At 32.8% G+C, this 20,210-nt stretch overlaps 2 protein-coding genes and 1 long non-coding RNA gene across 3 annotated transcripts; 1 reads left to right on the top strand and 2 right to left on the bottom strand.

Annotated features, from left to right (window-relative positions):
* The first annotated feature begins 5,475 nt into the window (after positions 1–5,475).
* LOC110810461 (uncharacterized) lies at positions 5,476–7,062 on the top strand. The gene is made up of 2 exons (XR_015816667.1): positions 5,476–6,625; positions 6,723–7,062. It is a non-coding gene; the product is annotated as an uncharacterized LOC110810461 (long non-coding RNA).
* Positions 7,063–12,235: 5,173 nt separating this feature from the next.
* On the bottom strand, positions 12,236–12,866 carry LOC110810533 (proteinase inhibitor). Its single transcript, XM_022036756.2, has 2 exons — positions 12,710–12,866; positions 12,236–12,568 (listed from the first exon to the last, which is right to left on the bottom strand). The coding sequence occupies exons 1-2, from the start codon at positions 12,726–12,728 to the stop codon at positions 12,372–12,374; spliced, it is 216 nt and encodes a 71-aa protein (XP_021892448.2). The 5' UTR covers positions 12,729–12,866; the 3' UTR covers positions 12,236–12,371.
* A 3,208-nt stretch (positions 12,867–16,074) lies between these two features.
* Positions 16,075–17,861, bottom strand: LOC148239674 (proteinase inhibitor-like). Its single transcript, XM_088212213.1, has 2 exons — positions 16,538–17,861; positions 16,075–16,388 (listed from the first exon to the last, which is right to left on the bottom strand). The coding sequence occupies exons 1-2, from the start codon at positions 16,554–16,556 to the stop codon at positions 16,192–16,194; spliced, it is 216 nt and encodes a 71-aa protein (XP_088068339.1). The 5' UTR covers positions 16,557–17,861; the 3' UTR covers positions 16,075–16,191.
* Between the last annotated feature and the right edge of the window lie 2,349 nt (positions 17,862–20,210).

The following is a 20,210-nucleotide window of genomic DNA, read 5'->3' as shown; positions in this document are numbered from 1 at the left end:
CCGTTTTTCTTTAATCTCTCTTTTTTCCAATTCAACCGTAAACCCATAAAATAAACAATACATGCATTCAAAGCTGTAAAATCGATCAATCAGATACTATCATGCATTCAAACCGTAAAAATAATTAACAGAAACAATAATATATAATTTTCGAACACATAATTAATTATGAATATTTTTTAAATTGTATAAAATACCGTATTATTATTAATTTAACTTCAATTCCATAACAGAGAATAGAGTAAGAGATTCTTACTCAATTCGATGCCTAAAAAATGAAACTTATTGACTGTGCCTATCGCGGTCCCCGGATTCCTTGAATTTTTCTTCGAAAATTAAAACACGCTACAAGTATCTACAAATATCCCAAAAAATCCAAAAACAGTGTCAGCACCCTTTTTTGGCTAATTTTGAAATTCCAGCACGGTGGCTCCGCCGTGCTTCGGCGACGACGCCGCTGCCCGCGATGGTGGTCCACCTCAGGTTGGCTATTTTTGGTCAGTTTTGCATCAATCCTTGTGAGAAAACACATTAAGGGACCTCAGTTGGCCGAAAAAATTGAAAAATTAAAACTCACCAGCAGCAGGGCTCTTCGGTGAGGCGGCTCCTCTAGCTCGCTTTTGCGGTTGAGTGTTTTACTTTGGTCAACCTGTAGAGAAGAAAACGGTGAAAAAATTTTGCATAACGGAAATCGGGAAGGGCCTTATCGGAGGTGGTTTTTGAAATTTTTTGCGGCGGCACTGCCGGGCTTTGCCCGTAGTTTTTGGCCAACTGGTCGATCATTTTACTCCGATATGGCCATGGGGGTGTTTAAAATTGAATTCTGAGCAAAAAGAAATTTTGTTACTTCTTTGGCGATCGGAAGTGGCTCTGGCGCGGCGGTGGATGGTGGTGGTTCTCCTTTCCAGCGGTTGGGTCTTTTTCTCCGATGAGGGTGTCTGACGGCTAGGCTTAGGATTTGGTGTGAAGAGGATTATTTATATTCGTCCCCTTTTAATATGAGCCGTCCATCGCGATTGATCTGAAACGTCTGATCGCAATTAAATAGGGAGTGAATCTAGACCGTTCATCGCTATCTGATATGAACCGTCCAATCGCGTTTAAATAAAAAGTGGATCTGGACCGTTGATCGCATTTAAATCTGACCGTCCAAGCACGTTTAGGGAGAGAACACATCCAGGTCGTCTGTGCACGCGGGAGCGAATATGGACGGTTCGATCGCGGGCACGCAGATCGCCCGCGTGGCCTCCCGTGTGGCACCATGTCAGTGTCCGTTGCCACGTGGCGTGTTCTGGTTCGTAAGAGCTACTAACCGGGCATCTTATGTGGTATAACTTTTTTAAATTACATTTTGACCCATAGTTTTCGATTTTTCTTTCAAAAATACCCTCAAAATCCAAAATTTCACTTGTTTTTTTTTCAAAATTATTTTCAATTTCATTCTCTTTCAAATTTTTTTCATTTTTATACTAAATTAAAATAAAAAATTAAAAAAACTACATTTACAAATTAATTTAAATTACAAAAAATTAATTTGGGTATTACAAGTTATTTTGTCCAAACTAAAAAATTTAACCCAATTGAAAAACTAAACCGAAATAGTTTAATTTAGTTTGGTTTCTAATTACCCTCCAAAATTTGATTTGCATTGAAATTAAATAAAATTTTTAAATCAAATTAAAATCCAAATTGTATATAATTAGAAAATAGGATATAATATTAATATATAATAAACTATTAAATCACATAAAATATCAGTCACATTTATTTATTTCCAATTATTCAAATAAATATCTAAAGAAAAATAACATAAGAGAATTTACTAATTATTGAAAATTAAATAAAAACTACTTATTTATTTATTTGGTTACAATGGAAGCTAGATCAGTCAAGAAACTAGCCCATGTATTATTACATTTATTATATGAAATTACGTGGGGCAATGTTAGCCTATAGTAGGAACTAGAGTAACAATCTTGCAATCGCTTACCTAAACCCAAACCCTGTTGCAGCTAAAATTCTTGATCACCGGAGTTCCTTCCAACAACACGATGGCTTCCAAGACATTTGGATTTTCTCTCTTTATGGTTTCCCCTGCCTCATCTCCGTTTTTCCCAACAAGTTCCGGCCATGAGTTTTTACCTGCAACACCCATACATATATGTATATGTATATAATTTCTTATAATTGTGCACTAATTAATTACCCTTATATATGAAAAGAAGAGTTGATCCGTACTTACCTGGGCATTCAGACGCCATTCCTTTTTCTCTAAATTGTTTTTGTTTCTCTTATATGTAAAATTCAATAGAACAAGTGAGGATGAGTTCCTGAGGTTGTAGGGTATTTATATAGCATATGAGGCGGCTCGGTGGAGATGTGGGAAATTATTTCATGAATTTTAATTTGTAAAGTATGGCTCTGACTTTGATTAATGGTGGCTGTTCATAGGTTTTACGCAGCTTACCTGTCCTATACTGTACAGAGCTTATCCATATCTATTAACAAGGGAAGAACACCATATATAATAAAAGAGATGTCCGTAGTGTTTACCTATATATATATATATATATATATATATATCAAGAGGAAGATAAGAAAAGAGTCTGCAGTCGTGAAGTATGGAATTTGAAAGGATCCCTGCTCGTCCTCAAGGACTATAAGCCTGATTTATCTTCAGATGAAATTGAATTTGATGTTTCCTTATAATTTTTAAAAATAAAAAAATGATAATATATTTAAATTTTCAGTTAAAGTAATAATATATATAATAATTAGTTAGTTAAAAATATATAAATTTAAATGATTTTGGGGTAATTCTGAGAAAATTTGAGAGGTTGGGGCAGAATTTGAAATTGAGAAACTATTGGGACAGAATCTGTATTTGAGGAAATAGTGGGGCAGAAGTTAAATTTAAGAAAATATTGGTGCAGAATTTGAATTTTAGGGAAGAAAAGAAGATTCTGAAAAGAGAGAAGAGAGGAAGTCAGGGAGAGAGGAGAGTTTGTAAGAGAGAGAGTGGAGATTTTAGAGGGAGAAAGAAAGATTGTCTTAGAAACAGAGAGACTGTTAGAGAGAGAAAGAGAGAAATATATATATAGAGAGAGGCTTTTAGAGAGAGAAAGAGAAATTTATAGAGAGAAGAGATAACAGGGAGAAGAGAGAAGAGATAAGAGAGATAGAAAGTTTAGAGAGAGAATAATAAACTGAGATTTTATTCTACAAAAATTACATTCCTTAGATTTGATTTACAACTATTATTTATAAACATGAAAGGTTACATGAGAATTTTTATCAACCATTGCAACTATTTGAGTACGTGAGAATTCTTATCAACCATTACAATTATTCATGATTTTCTAGGATCTCAACAATTTCTTCTCCTTGGATATCAACCTTGTCCCCAAGGTTGAAATTCAGCTTCCAACATTTGCTATCTAAGGATATTATTACTATTTATTATGATTATATATAGATATTATTAATTTATATATATGTATATATTTTAATGTGCTACCGAAGAACTTCATGTGGATCTTTTGTATCTTTTCTTCTTTCGCTTCTTTTGTTTCCTTTCCCACTTTTTTTTTCATTTTTCTTCTGTTTTTTCTTCTTCCACTTCCTCTTCTTCCGCTTCTCCTTCTTCTGTTTTGTTTTCATCAGTGAGAGACCAAGAGAGAACAAGGGAATATGAGTGACAGAGAGATTGAGTGGTTCGATTCGGTCCACTGGGGTCTGATCGGTTTGGTTCAATAAACTAATTCGGTTTGACACGGGTTTAGTCTGGCCTCATATTGTCTTTGAATTAGTCCGGCTCGAACCAACAGTTTTAGGGTTTTTTCAACTGATTTAGTCATTGAACCGGTTTTAGGGTTTGCCTTGTTAAAAGCCAGTTTACCCCTTTTTGTTTCATCTTCTTCGTCATGCCCCATAGGGAAAAGAAGAGTCCCACTCTGCACTTCGCGCACAGCTGCAATAGAGGCCATTGGTTTTGCGTCCTCTAGAGAGGTAACGTCACCACTCAACAACTGGATCATCAGATTGAGTTTTTCCTCTATCTGATCGAAAATTTCGCAATGTCGGCCATCATCGGCTCCCATTGGGATCTAGAACCTGCCTCTGATACTAAATTGTTAGGATCTGGTTTTGACATGTAATTCACCGGACCTTCAATTTAGAAAAATATTAAACTTTGAATGATTTTGGGGTGATTATGAGAAAATTTGAAAGGTTGGGCAGAATCTAAAATTTAGAAAATATTGGGGCAAAATTTGTATTTGAGGAAATAGTGGGGCAGAAGTTGAATTTAAGAAAATATTGGTGCAGAATTTGAATTTTAGGGAAGAAAAGAAGATTCTGAAAAGAGAGAAGAGAGGAAGTTGGGAAGAGAGAAGAAGAGAGTTTGTGAGAAAGAGAGAGTGGAGATTTTAGAGGGAGAAAGAAATAGAGAGAGAAAGAAAAATGTTTTAGAAAGAGAGAGAAATATATATAGAGAGAGGTTGTTAGAGAGAGAAAGAGAAAAATATATAGAGAGAAGAGATAACAGAGAGAGAAGAGAAGAGAGAGAGGGATATAAAGTTTAGAGAGAATAATAAACTGAGATTTTATTCTTCAAAAATTACGTATCTTCGTTTTGATTTACAATTATTATTTATGGACACAAAAGAGTACATGAGAATCCGATCAACCATGACTATTCGAGTACGTGAGAGTTGTTATCAACTATTGTAACTATTCATGATTTTTTAGGATCTCAACAGTATGAGATTTTCAAGTGTGTTTAAGATCCTGGTGTGATGTTAGGTCCTTATCTAATAAATAAAACTCATTTAACCTTATTCCATATGCTGGCCATAGAATATAATTTTTAGCTGAATTTGTCAGATCCATTTAGAAGGTTTATGGAAGACATAATAGAATTCAGAAGCTCAACAATGGCCAAAGAAGTAACCACAAGCTCTTTGTCTCTGTGGTTATCATATTTGTTAGTGGGCAAGACAAGCCTGAGGTTTGCAATTCAATTGCCAAAGCCAGAATAAAAACATAAAAACTGAGGAAAAAGAAAAAACCAAAGCCAAACAAATACACTAGTCCAATTTTATAACATTATGCTATTATGCTGAGAGATGCTTGAGAACTATGGGGAGATCTGGAAATGTGATTAGTTTGATGGGATGAGTTTCAGACGCTACATTCCTTATTTTCTTGCAGTTTAAATGTTGCAAAAACATCATTTCTATGATAGAGCATGTTGATTAGTGAATGATCAACCAAGATAAATGAATTCAAATTAGGGTAACCTTAATCTGGTGCCAGCATTATTTGGTCTAATTCCTATAATATTCAACTCTATTCCTTGATCTTAATTACTTATATAGAGGTTTGGATTGTAATTTTCATATTTGCTTTACAATTGAATCAGTTCTACTTTTATATTGAAATCCTCTATGGATTTCAATATCTTCATCCAACTTTTATCCAATTTCTATTGTATTCCTATTGTTATTCCCTGGAATTTACCATTTTGAACAAAGGTGGGTAAGTTTTTCCAAACTCAGCAACTATAATATTAAAATGTTAACAATTTTTTTGGCAAATTTAACAGGTATGTTATAAGAAGTGGATTCCTTTTTACTCTATATATATACACATACTCTCATTTAAAATTGAAAGGTTCTTACGTGATTTTCTTCAGTTAACAAAATATATGTGTATACGTATATTGTTATTTCAAAACCCAAAGGAGTTTTTACTTTATTTTATTACATGAACAAAACTGAGGTCTTACCATCTTGTTTGAGGGACACATTTGTGTTTAACAATGGTGATAAATTATGAACAAAGTTAATAGAAAGACATAGTTTTACTAAAACAATCGTTGTGAGAGATGCACCTCATGCTCAAAGAGAGATTGAGCCTGTAAGTTTGACCTGATTTCTAAAGGTGAGATCTGATAGTTGGGCTAAGATTTCTTAATTAAGTGGTGGTAACTTTTCAAAAACAGTATTTCCTAGCTGAGAATTAAAACATTCAAGCAAGTAGGGGATCTAGATGCACTTTTACGCTTATTTCGTCTTTGAATATTGTAATTGTATCTGAATTTAATTTTTAGAGTCTTTTACATTTAAACCTGAAAAAACACCAGGAAAGTACAGGAGAGGGTAAGAAGAGGATGTGACAGTTGAAGGGTTCTGGAAAACAAAAACCAAACTTGTTTTTTGGTGAACTTCGAAGCAATGTAATAGTTAATACACATGGATGCTGGAAAGTTTGAGTTAAGCTCCTTTTGAATATGAAATAAATTGCTACATTCTTTCAATATCCTTAACAATTGATTTAAGATACTTCTCCAGTTTTAGGGTCCAGCAATACCAGCAGGAGGCTTTAAATTTACTCTTGAGAGTTCATTTTCACTTAAGAAGTTTGTTGCCTTCTTGTAATGAGATATATTTTAAAGCATGCATTGGAAAGAAATAACAAACTATACTTCTGCTGCTCTCCTTGAACATTATGGAAATCTGTTTATGAACTCATATAACATGCTATCCTTGCTTTAATATAGGTCCTGGATCGTGGGGAAAGAATCGAACTTCTAGTGGACAAGACAGAAAACCTACAATTTCAGGTACCTTGTTCTCTTGCTCTTCATGCAGGTCGAAACAGAATCTGGCAGCTTTTTTAATTTATTTTTGCTATTTTTCACATGCTATTTTTTCATTTAGGCTGACAGCTTCCAGAGGCAAGGTAGGCAGTTACGGCGGAAGATGTGGCTGCAGAATCTTCAAATGAAGCTGATGGTAGGAGGAGCAATCCTTGTTATGATCCTCATAGTATGGTTCCTTGTATGTGGTGGCTTCAAATGTTAAGGGGGCAGCTAAAATTGTAACTGATAGCATTCTGTTTGTTTTTTATTGCCCAATGCTATGAACTATTTCTGTACAAAGGAGTGTCTCTTCTTGTTTAAGGAGACCGTGTCAAATCATAGCCTTGCAAATCAGTTCAAGCCTGATAATGGTTTTGTTGATATAATATTTCTGAATGCAGATACTGATATTACAGGTGCTTGTTCTTGTAACCAATGGATGCTTATTTGCAGGCTCCGGATTATTTTACTTTCTACAATCTGTCAATTTTACACGGACCTTGGAGTTTGTCAGCTTTTCTTTTGGTAATGGGTAAGAGGGCATTGGCTGTGTTTAGGATACTGTTATACACTCTGTTTCTACCTTAAAAGATTTGTGTTTAAGATTCTTATTTGCATGAGTGAATACAATAAGAAATATATTGTTTTTTTCTTTTTTTTTATTTTATTTTTTATTTTTGCAGTTCTAGGGCATAATTGATGTCATGAATAACTTTTTTTGCATCACATTCATCTAGAAACCCATGAGTAAATTATGATTTGGCTTAGATACAGACCATAAATATTTTCAGTATCTTCTATTGTGGCAGAAGTTGGCTTGTAAATGTGCCTACTTGCTGAGCGCAAAACCTTGCGTTCTTTGCTTAGTTTCCAAGAATCTTAATTGAAAATTATCCATATCTAACCACATGACGTGTCAGCCAAACAATACCACTTGGGTAGAAATGAGGGTTGACTAGGAGAGTATTGCCCTGTATTCCTACAGTATTTGTTGGCTAATCTGGTGTTAGGATTATTCTGGCTCATGGATTTTAACAGCCACGCCAGAAATAAATGGGGAGAACAGAGTGAGAGAGAGGAGAAGGTAGAGAGATAAAGAGGGAGAGAAGAGAGGAAAAGTAGGGGAGGAATAATGGAAATACTATGATACGTCTCATTCATTTAATTGGGCTCCTAAGTGATAAAAATAAAATAAAAATTTTTTTTTTTCTTTTTTGATTACCTTTCTTGCGCATGCATAAGATCGAACCCATTTGATTTTTAAAATTGATTACTGATTCTTAACATCTCTCGAGGAATCCTTCATTAATAATTGTGAATGACTGATTTTTTTTTTTTTCCCAATTTTTCCTCCTTGATTCTATAGGAGCAAGTAAAAAAGATTGAGAAATAGAACAATCTGATTTGATTCGTTGGTAATATTTCTACAGATGAGAATATAGCTGCAACCTCTGCTACCAGTGCATAACAGAATAAAAAACTGCAAAAACAAGAAGACTAAAAAGAAAAATTCTGAAACCCTAAAAAGAAAACTACACTTTGAGCTTATTCCCTTCCCTTCATGTAGAATTTTGTTCTCTAAGGTCAAATGCTGGAAACTGACTTTTTAGGAAAGGCCCAGTCTTATCCAAAATATTTTTCTTAAATAAAAAAAAAAAAATGGAGTCATGCTTGTATTAGAAGATAAATAAATATAGATGTATGATTTATTTATTTATTTATTATTTGATTACAGAAATTAAATGGTCAGTTCGAAAACCAGCCAATGGTATTGTGAGAGATATCATAATATTATTATTCATAAACATAGACATAATAAATATACATTAATTAAGAAAATAAAATTACAGACGAAATTGAACAATTTCAGCCTATTGTAGGAACTTTAGTAACAATCTTGCACTCGTTGACCCTAATCCAAACCCTCTCGCAGCTGAAGTTCAGAATTACTGCAGCTCTTTCCGGAATCACAATGGCATCAACAATGTTTGGATTTTCTCTCTTTATGATTTCTGCTGCTTCATCTCCGTTTTTTCCAACAAGTTCTGGCCATGAATTCTTACCTGTACTCCATTATATATATACATACATATATATATATATATATATACACACATTATATCTAGTTAGTCTAGTAATTAACTCAAATTATAATTAATGCTATTAATTGTATTAACAAATAAACTAATTCCAAAAAGAAAAAGCTACCTTTGCATGTGGTTGCCATTTCTGATCCCGTTGGTTTCTTTCTCTTATTTTTCCTTCTATAACTTTAAATCAAGTGATGAGTTTATGGACATCGTGGGCTGTTTATATCTGTATATAGACTGAGGCCGCCTATTTGGATGCTGGGAAATTTCAAATTCACTTTGCTTGAATTTTTTAAGCCAGATGTAAAATATGCATTAATTTGACTTCAACCATGATAAGCATCCATGTCAACCCACGAGCTCTGCTTCTTGCGGCAGCCGGCTTGTCGTCTTAATGTTGTCTTCTTAGTACTTATCTAATTCATGTCAATATCCACAATTATTAATTCAATATGAATTACAGAAAAATCATTTTCTGTTTATACCATTTGACTATTTATAATTTAAGTTTTTTTTTTTTTTTTTTTAATTAATATGGTGTGGTTTAATTTTTCAAATTCACATTAACCACGTGGGTGTTCCATAAGCACGCTCATAAATATTACGAAAATTAGATCATTTTTTAAAAGTAATTACAAGTAAAACGAAAGTTAAAATAATTTAAAACCAAATAAAAACAAAGTTGGTCATTTTTTTTGCTGCAAAAAGGAGAAAAAAAACAACAAAAAACATAGAGAAGAACTAAACAACTCTAAACAATATCACGCTAATCTAAGTATAATACCTGATTGAGCTCTTTAAGAGCATAAAGTAACGTAGTGAAACCCATAGGAGTCCCATGAGCCAGTGTTGCCAGGCAATGAGAACATGTCTCTCAATTGCTTCTCCACATTAGCAGACATATTATGTGGGTGTTGATATAGTGAAGAAGCTATTTAACATAGAGGAAGTCAATTTCTACAAAAAGCTTATGAATGTCATGTCTCCAAATAAGCCTCGCACCTTGAAAAACACCACAGGCTTCAATAATCATCGAATGGCTGGTGCCTAGTTTATTCATGAAGCTCCTCATTAACCTTTATCCCTTGAATAGCTCCTAGTATTTGGGCAAGTTGTTCTCTTGCTTCAACTTTTAAAGCTCTTTCATTATATTTGCTAGGTTGTGATATCCGGACCTACAGATAAATTTCTTTTTCGAAATCGCGCTAGTTCATGTCTCCATGTTGCATGAGCCAACCTTAATACCACTCACTAGTTTATATCCAGATAGAGAATGGTTGTTATCATGTTCTATCCCTTAAGCACTATGTAAATTTGAAAAATAATGTTGGCACCTTTTAATCCAAACCTAGGGGTTTTCTACATTAAAGAAGGATATGATGACTTTTGCAGGGTGTTGATTTGTAAGCATTAAGGTACAAAAAGTGACTGGCTGTAAGCATTGATCTCCATCACTTGTGGGGTAGGGATAATACACTTAGCGTATAGTCCATAAGGCAGACTTGGAGGTTAGTGTAAGAACTAGTGAGATGCTAGTAGAGATAGCTAAGTTTGTGGAGAAAAATATGGAGCCTTTATGATTTGTTGGTTTAAAGGACAACTTGAAAAGTGGAGCAATGAGGGTTTTTAGTAAGGGTTCTGATCATGGCGAGTTAAAGTTAGACATTGTTATAAACAAACTTAGCATCCAAATTTGCATCAAATTTGACATCCAACACTTCCTCCAACTTGGAATCTACAATTTCATAGTCAATCATAGAGTTTTGGAGCCTCTGCTCATGTCTATCCAAGACTCCTGCATTAGGTTAACTCATCGGGTACTTGTCAAGATAGATTCTCCTTTGTTCTTAATCACTTGACAATGGAAGAAATGATCTTCATAGGTTTGTCAAACTCTAATATTAGTTTATCAGGATTCTGGCTCATGAAATTTAATAGCCACAAAAAAATATTAGGGAGAACAAGGAAAAATGAGAGAGAGACTAAAGAAAGTAGAGCTATAGAGTGAGATAACATAAAAAATAGGGAAAGAATAATGAAAATATTATAATATTTCTCATTGATTTCAGTAGGCATCTGTATCCTTGAATACTATTACCTCAACCAATTAAGAAATGAGGTAACGGTAGTATTCATGCACAAGACAATACAATTGTGATATGTACTTTCTAGTACACCAGTGTATAATAAAACAGAAATTGTAGAAACATTCGAAAATCTTAATTGAAACCTACCCTTTGAATTTGTTCCTATTACTAGGCTAAGCTCTTAACATTAGGATAATGTCAATGAGTTCCCTATTGAAATCTTGGAAAACCAACTAGTTGAGAGACCACCAAATTACCAAAGTGATCATAATTCTTAATTTTTAAAACCAATACAATCATATAAAAGAAAGTAGACTAATCAATCGTCAGTTTGTCCTATCATATTTGTGAATAGTTTATTACTACTACTTAACTTAATAGTTAGTATGTCCCTTCTTCTATATAAGATTGTAGTTTCGAGTCGAACTGTGCTCCCATATGTATTTTCATAAAGAAGTTATCTATGAAGTATTATAATTGGTGTATGTATATTCTTTGATTGATGAATGTATATATTTTTTATTTTTTATTTTTAAAATGTTTCTCAATGATTTTTAATAAAGAGGGTTTAGATACCACACTTATTTGACAAGCACATGATGCAAAAATGTTTCCATGTCTTTCACATATATTGAATCTATAAGGTAAAAAAGATATAATTCTCCACTATGTTGGAGGAAGGATATTTTGCATATGACATATCAGTAAAAACACTTAACTTTAGGTAATATATGCATATTTTTTTGACTCCAGAATTAATTGTTGAAATTATTGAAGAAAATGATGTTAATCTAGTTTTGTTAAGATAATAAGGCAAGTGATAAACCAATATTTTCATATAATATACATCCCTTATTGCTTCCAAACAAACATATCTGAAGGGGGCACCAACTTTTTTTGTGATAAAAAATTTCTATCAAACTGTCTTAGTATCAAACAAGTCGTTGATTTTTACCAATAGAATAAAGTGCAAAAGGCGATCCATAATCTTATTACCTGATTGCAAAGAGAATCATTTATCTTAATTATTATTATCCAAATGTTTGAGCATGAAATTTAAGTCCTTTGTTTCCACATAATCTCCTCATTTTTTAACAGACAAGCAATTCAATATGATAAGGGTCAGATTTTCTTGGCCATAAATTTTGATGTTCTACAATAATATGCTGCATAGCCATAAATTTATGTTAAAAAAAAAAAAAGAAGAAATCCTGAGTAGGATTTTCACAATTATTATATTCACGTGAATCTCCAAGAAACATCAGCTAGTTCTCTAACTTCAACCTCTGTATGATGCTCAAGATATTTAAAGAAAAAGTATATTATAAATAAAAAATATTAAAAAATGTAAAGTTAGAATAACATTTATGCAAAATGTTCTTTTAAAGAAGAGATATGCTTAAATAGAAAATAAATAAATTTAAATATATTATTTATTTATTTATTTATTATTCTATTATAGTATTTTGAGAGTATTACAATATTATATTTATAGACATATATATATATATTAATTAAGAAAATAAAATTACAAACGCAATCAGAACAATTTTAGCCTATTGTAGGAACTTCAGTAACAATCCTGCACTCGTTGACCCTAACCCAAACCCTATCGCACCTAAAGTTCTCAATCACTGCAGTTCCTTCCAAAATCACAATGACATCAACAATGTTAGGATTTTCTCTCTTTATGATTTCCGCTGCTTCATCTCCGTTTTTCCCAACAAGTTCTGGCCACGAATTCTTACCTGCACCCCATTATATATATACATATATATATATATACATATGGACACATTATATTTAGTTAGTCTAGTAATTAACTCAAATTATAACCAATCCTACTTAATTGTATTAACAAATATACTAATTTGAAAAGAAAAAGGTACCTTTGCATATGGTTGCCATTTCTGATCTCTTTGGTTTCTTTCTCTTTGTTTTCCTTCTATAACTTTAAATTAACTGATGTGTTTATGGACGTCGCAGGGTATTTATATTTATATATAAGACTGAGGCGGCTTCTTTGGATTCTGGGAAACTTTCAAATTCTATTTGATTGAATTTTTTAAGCCAGACGTAAAACATGCATTAATTTGACTTCGACCATGATAAGCATCCATGTCAACCCACGAGTTCTGCTTCTTGCAGCAGCCTGCTTGTCGTCTTAATGTTGTCTTCTTAGAACTTATCAAATTCATGATAATATCCACAATTATTAATTCAATATAAATTACAAAAAAAAAAATCATTTTATGTATATGTCGTTTGATTATTTATAGTTTTAAGTGTTTTTTTTAATTAACACCATGAGATTTAGTTTTTCGAATTTACATTTAAGCACTGGGTGTTCATAAGCAAATTCATGTACATCACAAAAGTTAGATCATTTTATAAAGATAATTACTATTAAAAAGAGAGTTAAAAATTATTTAAAACCAATTAAAAACAAAGATGGCCATTTTTTTGCTACAAACAAGAGGAAAAAAAACAACATAAAACATAAAGAAGAACGAAGCGACTCCAAGCAATGTCAAACTAGTCTAAGTATAACACCTAATTGAGCTCTTTGAAAGCATAAGGTAACATAGCGAAACCCATAGGAGTCCCATGATCCAGTGTTGCCGACAATGAGAACATGTCTCTCAATTGCTTTTTCACATTAGTAGACATATTATGCGGGTGTTGATCGGTGAAGAAACTATTTAACATAGAGGAAGTCAATTTCTACAAAATCTTATGAATATCATGTCTCCAAGTAAGCCTTGCACCTTGAAAAACACCATAGGCTTCAATATTCATCGGATGGTTGGTGCCTAGTTTATTCATAAAGCCACCCATTAACCTCTATCCCTTGAACCTCTCCTAATATTTGGACAAGTTGTTCTCTTGCTTCAACTTTTTAAATTCTTTATTGTGTCTGTTAGGTTGTGATATTTGAACCTACTATATATTTCTTCTTTGTAATCGCCCTAGTTCATGTTTTCATACTACGTGAGCCAACCTTAATACCACACATTAGTTTATCCCCTGTATAGAGAATGGTTGTTCCTACGTTCTATCTCTTGAGCACTATGTAAACTTGAAAAATAATGTTGACACTTTTTAATCCAAGGCCATGAGTTTTCTCCATTGACAAATGGTATGTTGACTTTTGGAGGGTATTGATACGTAAGCGTTAAGGTACAAAAACTGACTAGTTGCAAGCACTGGTCTCCATCACTCGTAGGTAGGGATAATACACTTAGCTTGTAATTGGTAAGTTGGATTTGGAGGTTCGTGTGAGAATTAATTAGATGCTAATAGAGATAGCTAAGTTTGTAGAGAAAAATGTGGAGCCTCTATGATTTGTTAGTTTAGAGGACAACTTGAGAAGTGGAACAATGAGGGGTTTTAGTAGGTGGATTGCGAGTTACTAAGTAATATTTTCAAGGTGCTGATCATGGCGAGTTGAAGTTAGACATTATTATCAGCAAACTTAGAATCTAACTTTACAAAGAATTTGACATCCAACCTTTCCTCTAACTTGGAATCTACAATTTCATAATGTGTCATGGGTTCTGTTGCCTTTGCTCATGCCATTTCAAGACTCCTCCATTAGGTTAATTCATTGGGTACTCAGTCAAGATAGATCCGTCTTTATTCTTAACTACTTAACAGTGGAATAAGCGATCTCCGTAGGTTTGTTAAACTTTAATACTAGTTTATTAGGATTCTAGCTCATGAATTTTAATAGTCACACAAAAAATATTAAGGTGACCAAGGAAGAATAAGAGAGAGACTAAAGAAGGTAGAGCAATAAAGTGAGAGGACATAAGAAAAGTAAGGGAAGGATAATGAAAATATTTCAATATTTCTCAATGATTTCAGTAGGCATTGATATCCTTAAATACTATTACCTCAACTGATCAAGAAAAAGAGATAACAATAATATTCATGCACATGACAATACAATTGTGATTTGTACTACTTGGTACACTAATATATAACAGAACAAAAATTACAAAAACATTCAGAAATCTTAATAAAAAACTATCCCTTGAATTTGTTCCTGCCACTAGGCTAAGCTCTTAACATTAGGATGATGTTAGTAAGTTCCCTCTTGAAATCTTAGAAAACCAATGGGTTGAGAGACCAAATTACCCTATTGATCATAATTCCTAATTTTTGAAATCAATGCAATCTTATGAAAGAAAGTAGACTAGCCAATCATCAATTTGTCCTCTCATATTTATCAATAGTTTATTACCACTACTTAACTTAAGAATTAATATGTCTCTTTTTTCTACACAAGGTTGTAGTTTTGAGTCGAACTACACTTCCATATATGTCTTCCTAAGGAAGTTATCTATGTTGTATTGTAATTGGTGTATGTATATCTTTTGATTGATGAATATATATATTTTTTACTTTTAAAAAAATATTTCTCAATAATTTCTAAATAAATAGGGTTTAGATACCACACTTACTTGATAAGCACATAATGCATATAATGTTTCCGTGTCTTCCCCATATATTGAATCTATAAGGTAAAAAAATACATAATTCTCCACTATGTTGGAGGAAGAATATTTTACATAACATGCCAGTAAAAATGCTTAACTTTAGGTAATATATACATGATAATATTGTCTAACTCCAGAGTTAATTACTGAAATTGTTGAAGAAAATGATGTTAATTTAGTTTTGTTAAGATGATAAACCAAGTGATAAACCAATATTATCATATAATATACATCCCTTGTTGCTTCGAAATAAACAAATCAGAAGGGGGCACCAACTTAATTGAACTTTTTGAATCTAATTTGCTTATGTTGGACAAAAAAATAAAAAAATTTTTAGTATCAAATAAGATGTCAATTTTTATTATGGAAGAAAGTGCAAAAGACAATCCATAATCTTATTACCTGATTGCAAAGAGAATCATTTATCTTAATTATTATTATCCTCATGTTTAAGTATGAAATTTAAAGTCCTACAATAATATGCTGCACAGACATGAATTCATTTTAAAAAAAAAGGCCCGAGCAAGATTTTCACAAACTTTTTTTTTGTCAACTATAAATTCATGTGAATTTCAAAGAAAAGTAAGCCAGTTTTCTAACTTTAACATCAGTATTATGCTCAAGATATTTGAAAAAGAAATATAAAATAAAAAATACTAAAACATGTGAAGTTGAATAATATGTGTCCAAAATAGTTTTTTATTTTTTATTTTTTTAATTTTTTAAAAAGATACGTTTAAATAGAAGATAAATAAATTTAAATATATTATTTATTTATTTATTATTTTATTACAATAATATTATTTATAACCCTAGACATAAATATATATTAATTAAGAAAATAAAACTACAAACCCGATTGAACATTTTTAGCCTATTGTAGGAACTACAGTAACAATCCTGCAGTCGTTGACCAAAACCCAAACCCTATTGCATCTGAAGTCCCCAATCACTCCACTTCCATCCAACACCACAATGGCATCAACGATGTTAGGATTTTCTCTCTTTATGATCTCCGCTGCTTCATCTCCGTTTTTTCCAACGAGTTCTGGCCATGAATTTTTACCTGTACCCCATTATATATATACATATATATATATATATTATATATAGATACACACACATTGTATTTAGTTAGTCTAGTAATTAACTCAAATTATAATTAATCCTATTAATTGTATTAATAAATAAACTAATTTAAAAAGAGAAACGTACCTTTGCATATGGTTGCCATTTCCGATCTCTTTGGTTTCTTTCTCTTACTTTTCCTTCTATAACTTTAAATTAAGTGATGAGTTTATGGACGTGGTAGGGTATTTATATTTAAATGTGTACAGACCAAGGCAGCTTGTTTGGATGCTGTGAAATTTCAAATAGAATTTGCTAGAACTTTTTAAGCCAGATGTAAAATATGCATGAATTTGATTGACTTTGACCATGATAAGCATTCATGTCAACCTACGAGCTCTGCTTCCTGCAGCAGCCTGCTTGTCAGTCGTAATGTTGTCTTCTTAGAGCTTATCTAATTCATGATAATATCCACAATTACTAATGCAATAGAAATTAGAAAAAAAATAAATAAATCATTTTATGTATATACCATTTGATTATTTGTAGTTCAAGTGCTTTTTTTTTTAAACTTACGGTTTAATTTTTCAAATTCACATTTACCCATGTGGGTGTTCCATAAGCACACTTACGTAGATTACAAAAATTAAATCATTTTTTAAATACAGTTATAAGTACAATGAAAGTAAACATCATTTAAAACCAATTAAAAACAAAGTTGATCATATATTTTTGGCTACAAAAAAGAGGAACGAAAACAACAGAAAGCCTAGAGAGGAACTAAGCGACTTCAAACAATGTCACACTATTATAAATATAATAACTGATGGAGCTCTTTGAGAGAAGGTAACATAGTGAAACCCATTGGAGTCTCATTAGCCATTGTTGCCGGATGAGAACATGTCTCTCAATTGTTACTCCATATTAGTAGACAGATTATGTGGGTGTTGATCTGGTCAAAAAGTTACTTTACAAAGAGGGAATCAATTTCTACAAAAGGCTTACAAATATCATGACTCCACGTAAGACTCACACCTTGAGAAATACCATGGGGTTCAAAAATCATGGGTGGGTTTATTCATGAAACCACTCACTCACAAACCCAGGCGGTCTTTGATAAGACCCCCAATGATAACATGGCCAAGGTTACTTAATAATTGTGTTTGAGATATTTTAAACAAGGCTATGAAATTACAGCTATGATTTTAAAGGGGTATGTTTTTACTTTTTCTGTTAATATTAGGTGGCTTAGGTACTTGATCTACTTTTGGCTTAGACAACATTTTGATTTTTGGGAACAATTGTTGATAGGAGCCGAACCCACTAAAAATAAATTCTTAATTAACCAATAAAATAATATTGTAGCAGTGGTAAGAAGGCTCGAATCTACAGAGACTTGAAAACCAATTTTCTTTCTTAATCGATGAATAAAAAACAAACAAAAGGGGGGTTTATAAAATCCAATACACAAAATATAAAATGAACACTGAGCATAATAATATTAAACAAACTCTTAGCTGTAAATTAAAACCTAAAATAATTATAAAAAAAATTCTTAGTTGATGAAATAACAAGCTCTAGCATTGTAATTGATCATACATGCAAGGATTCATTTCACCCAAAATATAGTAAATCAGTTATAGTTATCGAAAATGTTCCAACAATCAATCATTCCTTAATCTTAAACTAACCAAGAAACATTCATTTATTAGTTCTTCACTGCCAAACAGTCCTGAGAATGTCCATAGGATTTAACTTGTCAACGATTTTGAGCTGTAAAAGGACCTGATTCAAGCGTGAACTGGTCAACTAGATTACTCACCTTCTCCAGTGCGTTACTAGTCATTACTCGGTGCCAGAACCACTTAAATAATTACGGATTTGAGAGGTTCGACTAGCTGCCTACATTTGTTCTTCTCATATGACGGACCTTGTTTAAACGAATTCGAACCAACAAATATATATATATAGGTGCAGGAAGTAAATAAATACTAACTCTTAAATAAAACCCAAATAATTCGATTAGACCTCACAAATATATTGTTAGAGTTTACTAGATCTATCAACTAGGAAAAGAAAGTGAGTTAGCCACTCATGGTGGACTTTTCAATACAAAAGAGTTTTTGGAGAGTAAAGAGAAGAAAAAAGATGAAGAAGAAAAATTGCAAAGACAGCATGAGCTGTTGTGTGCAGCGTTGGAGAGGAGAGAGGTGATGGATCTGCTTGGGAGCCACCTTCTTTATAGAAAAGGAATTAGGGTTTTTTTTTGTTGATTAGGATTATTTTTCTTAATTTTTGGCTTATCATGAGCCTTCCAGAATATGTTTCCTTGATTTTCGGCCCCAGATCTTAGCTTGAATGATATCTTTTTTCAGATTTAAAAAGTGCTTGTTTTAATTTAAATCTGCTCTTGTACGTGACTCTTAACCTTGCCCAAGGCTAAGTTGTCTGGGGCAGGACCCAAGTCTTGCCCAAGGCTTGTTTATGGCTGATGACTCTTTTTACGAACTCTTCCTCTTTTCATGTTATTTTTTCTCTTTTCATCCTTATATCTTATCCTGCAACAAAACATAAAAAATAACTCGGATTAGATAATATACCATCAATTTAACAACTCAAAAGTTGGTGATAATGATGTTGTTTTTAGGTACTATCAAACTCTCCCACACTTATCTTGTGGTTGTCCTTAAGCACTATATAATACACTCCATCAATCCCCATCTCTTCACCTTCAACTCACTATGTAATATCCCGTCCAACATTGTGCTTAATTAATTTGAAAAATCCTATTTATTCAGACTTTTAAGCCACATTGAACTCATTTAATTTAATCTGCATATTATTTATCGTAATTCATGAATTTTGTTGATTTTTAATTGTTTTAATTTTATTTAATTCTAGGTCAATTTACATTAATTTTATTTATTTTATTTCAGTACAAAAAAATAGAATTTTGAAAAAATGGCGAAACATGAAAAATTTCGCAGAAAAATCTCGTGAGGAAGAGGAGCTGCTCGTACGGGATGCCTGTGCACTATGCGCGCGCACAGAAGGCGTGGGACGTGCACACAACATGCACGTCCCATCTGCACGTGCGGCACAGGGTCAGACCATGTGCGTGTCTTATCACGCACAGGCAGGCTGTCCGCGCGTCACCTCACACGCGGATAGGCGCTGCATACTATGCGCGTGTCGTTTACGTAGCAAGCTTGCACAGATAGGCCTTTGTGTGCCTGGGGCCTGTGCGCAGTAGGCCTGCGCACGCTATAGGAGGTCTATGCACCTATAGGCTAGCCTGCAGTGTGCCGGGCGGGCCGCTGCTTCTTCAAGCAATGCGTCGCCGTCGCCTCAGGCGATAGAGGAGACTTTTTTCCCTTGTTTTTCGTGTCGAGTATCTTTTTTCCTCTCTCTTCATTGAATTTCACCACTTGGCGCAAATCTAACGATTCCTAATTTTTATAAATAGGGTCTTTCCTTTCCATTTTTCCCCACACTTCCATTCTTCCATTTTTTTTAAGAATTAGAGAGAGAGAAATCTAGAGAGAGAATGGGAAGAAGAAAATGAGAATGACGAAGAAAAAAATATCAAGATTTCAGTAAGAAATTTAATATTTCTTTAGATATCTGAAGGGTATTTTTTAGACAAAAAAAATTATTAAAGTGATAATTTGTGATTTCGCCTGTTTTGCATGATTTTGTGTTTGTAGGTTTAATAAGCTGAATTGTTCTTGATTTCAAGCATGCTATGTGATTTGTAGATACTTGATGATTTGCATATAGTTAAACTAATATGAAATCGGTAAAGTTATCTAAAAAATAA

Source organism: Carica papaya, unplaced genomic scaffold, assembly GCF_054855325.1.
Source record: "Carica papaya isolate Zhongbai unplaced genomic scaffold, ASM5485532v1 h2tg000034l, whole genome shotgun sequence".
NCBI lineage: Eukaryota > Viridiplantae > Streptophyta > Magnoliopsida > Brassicales > Caricaceae > Carica > Carica papaya.
Note: the sequence above shows the minus strand (reverse complement) of the source record. Positions and strands in the feature narration are given on the sequence as shown.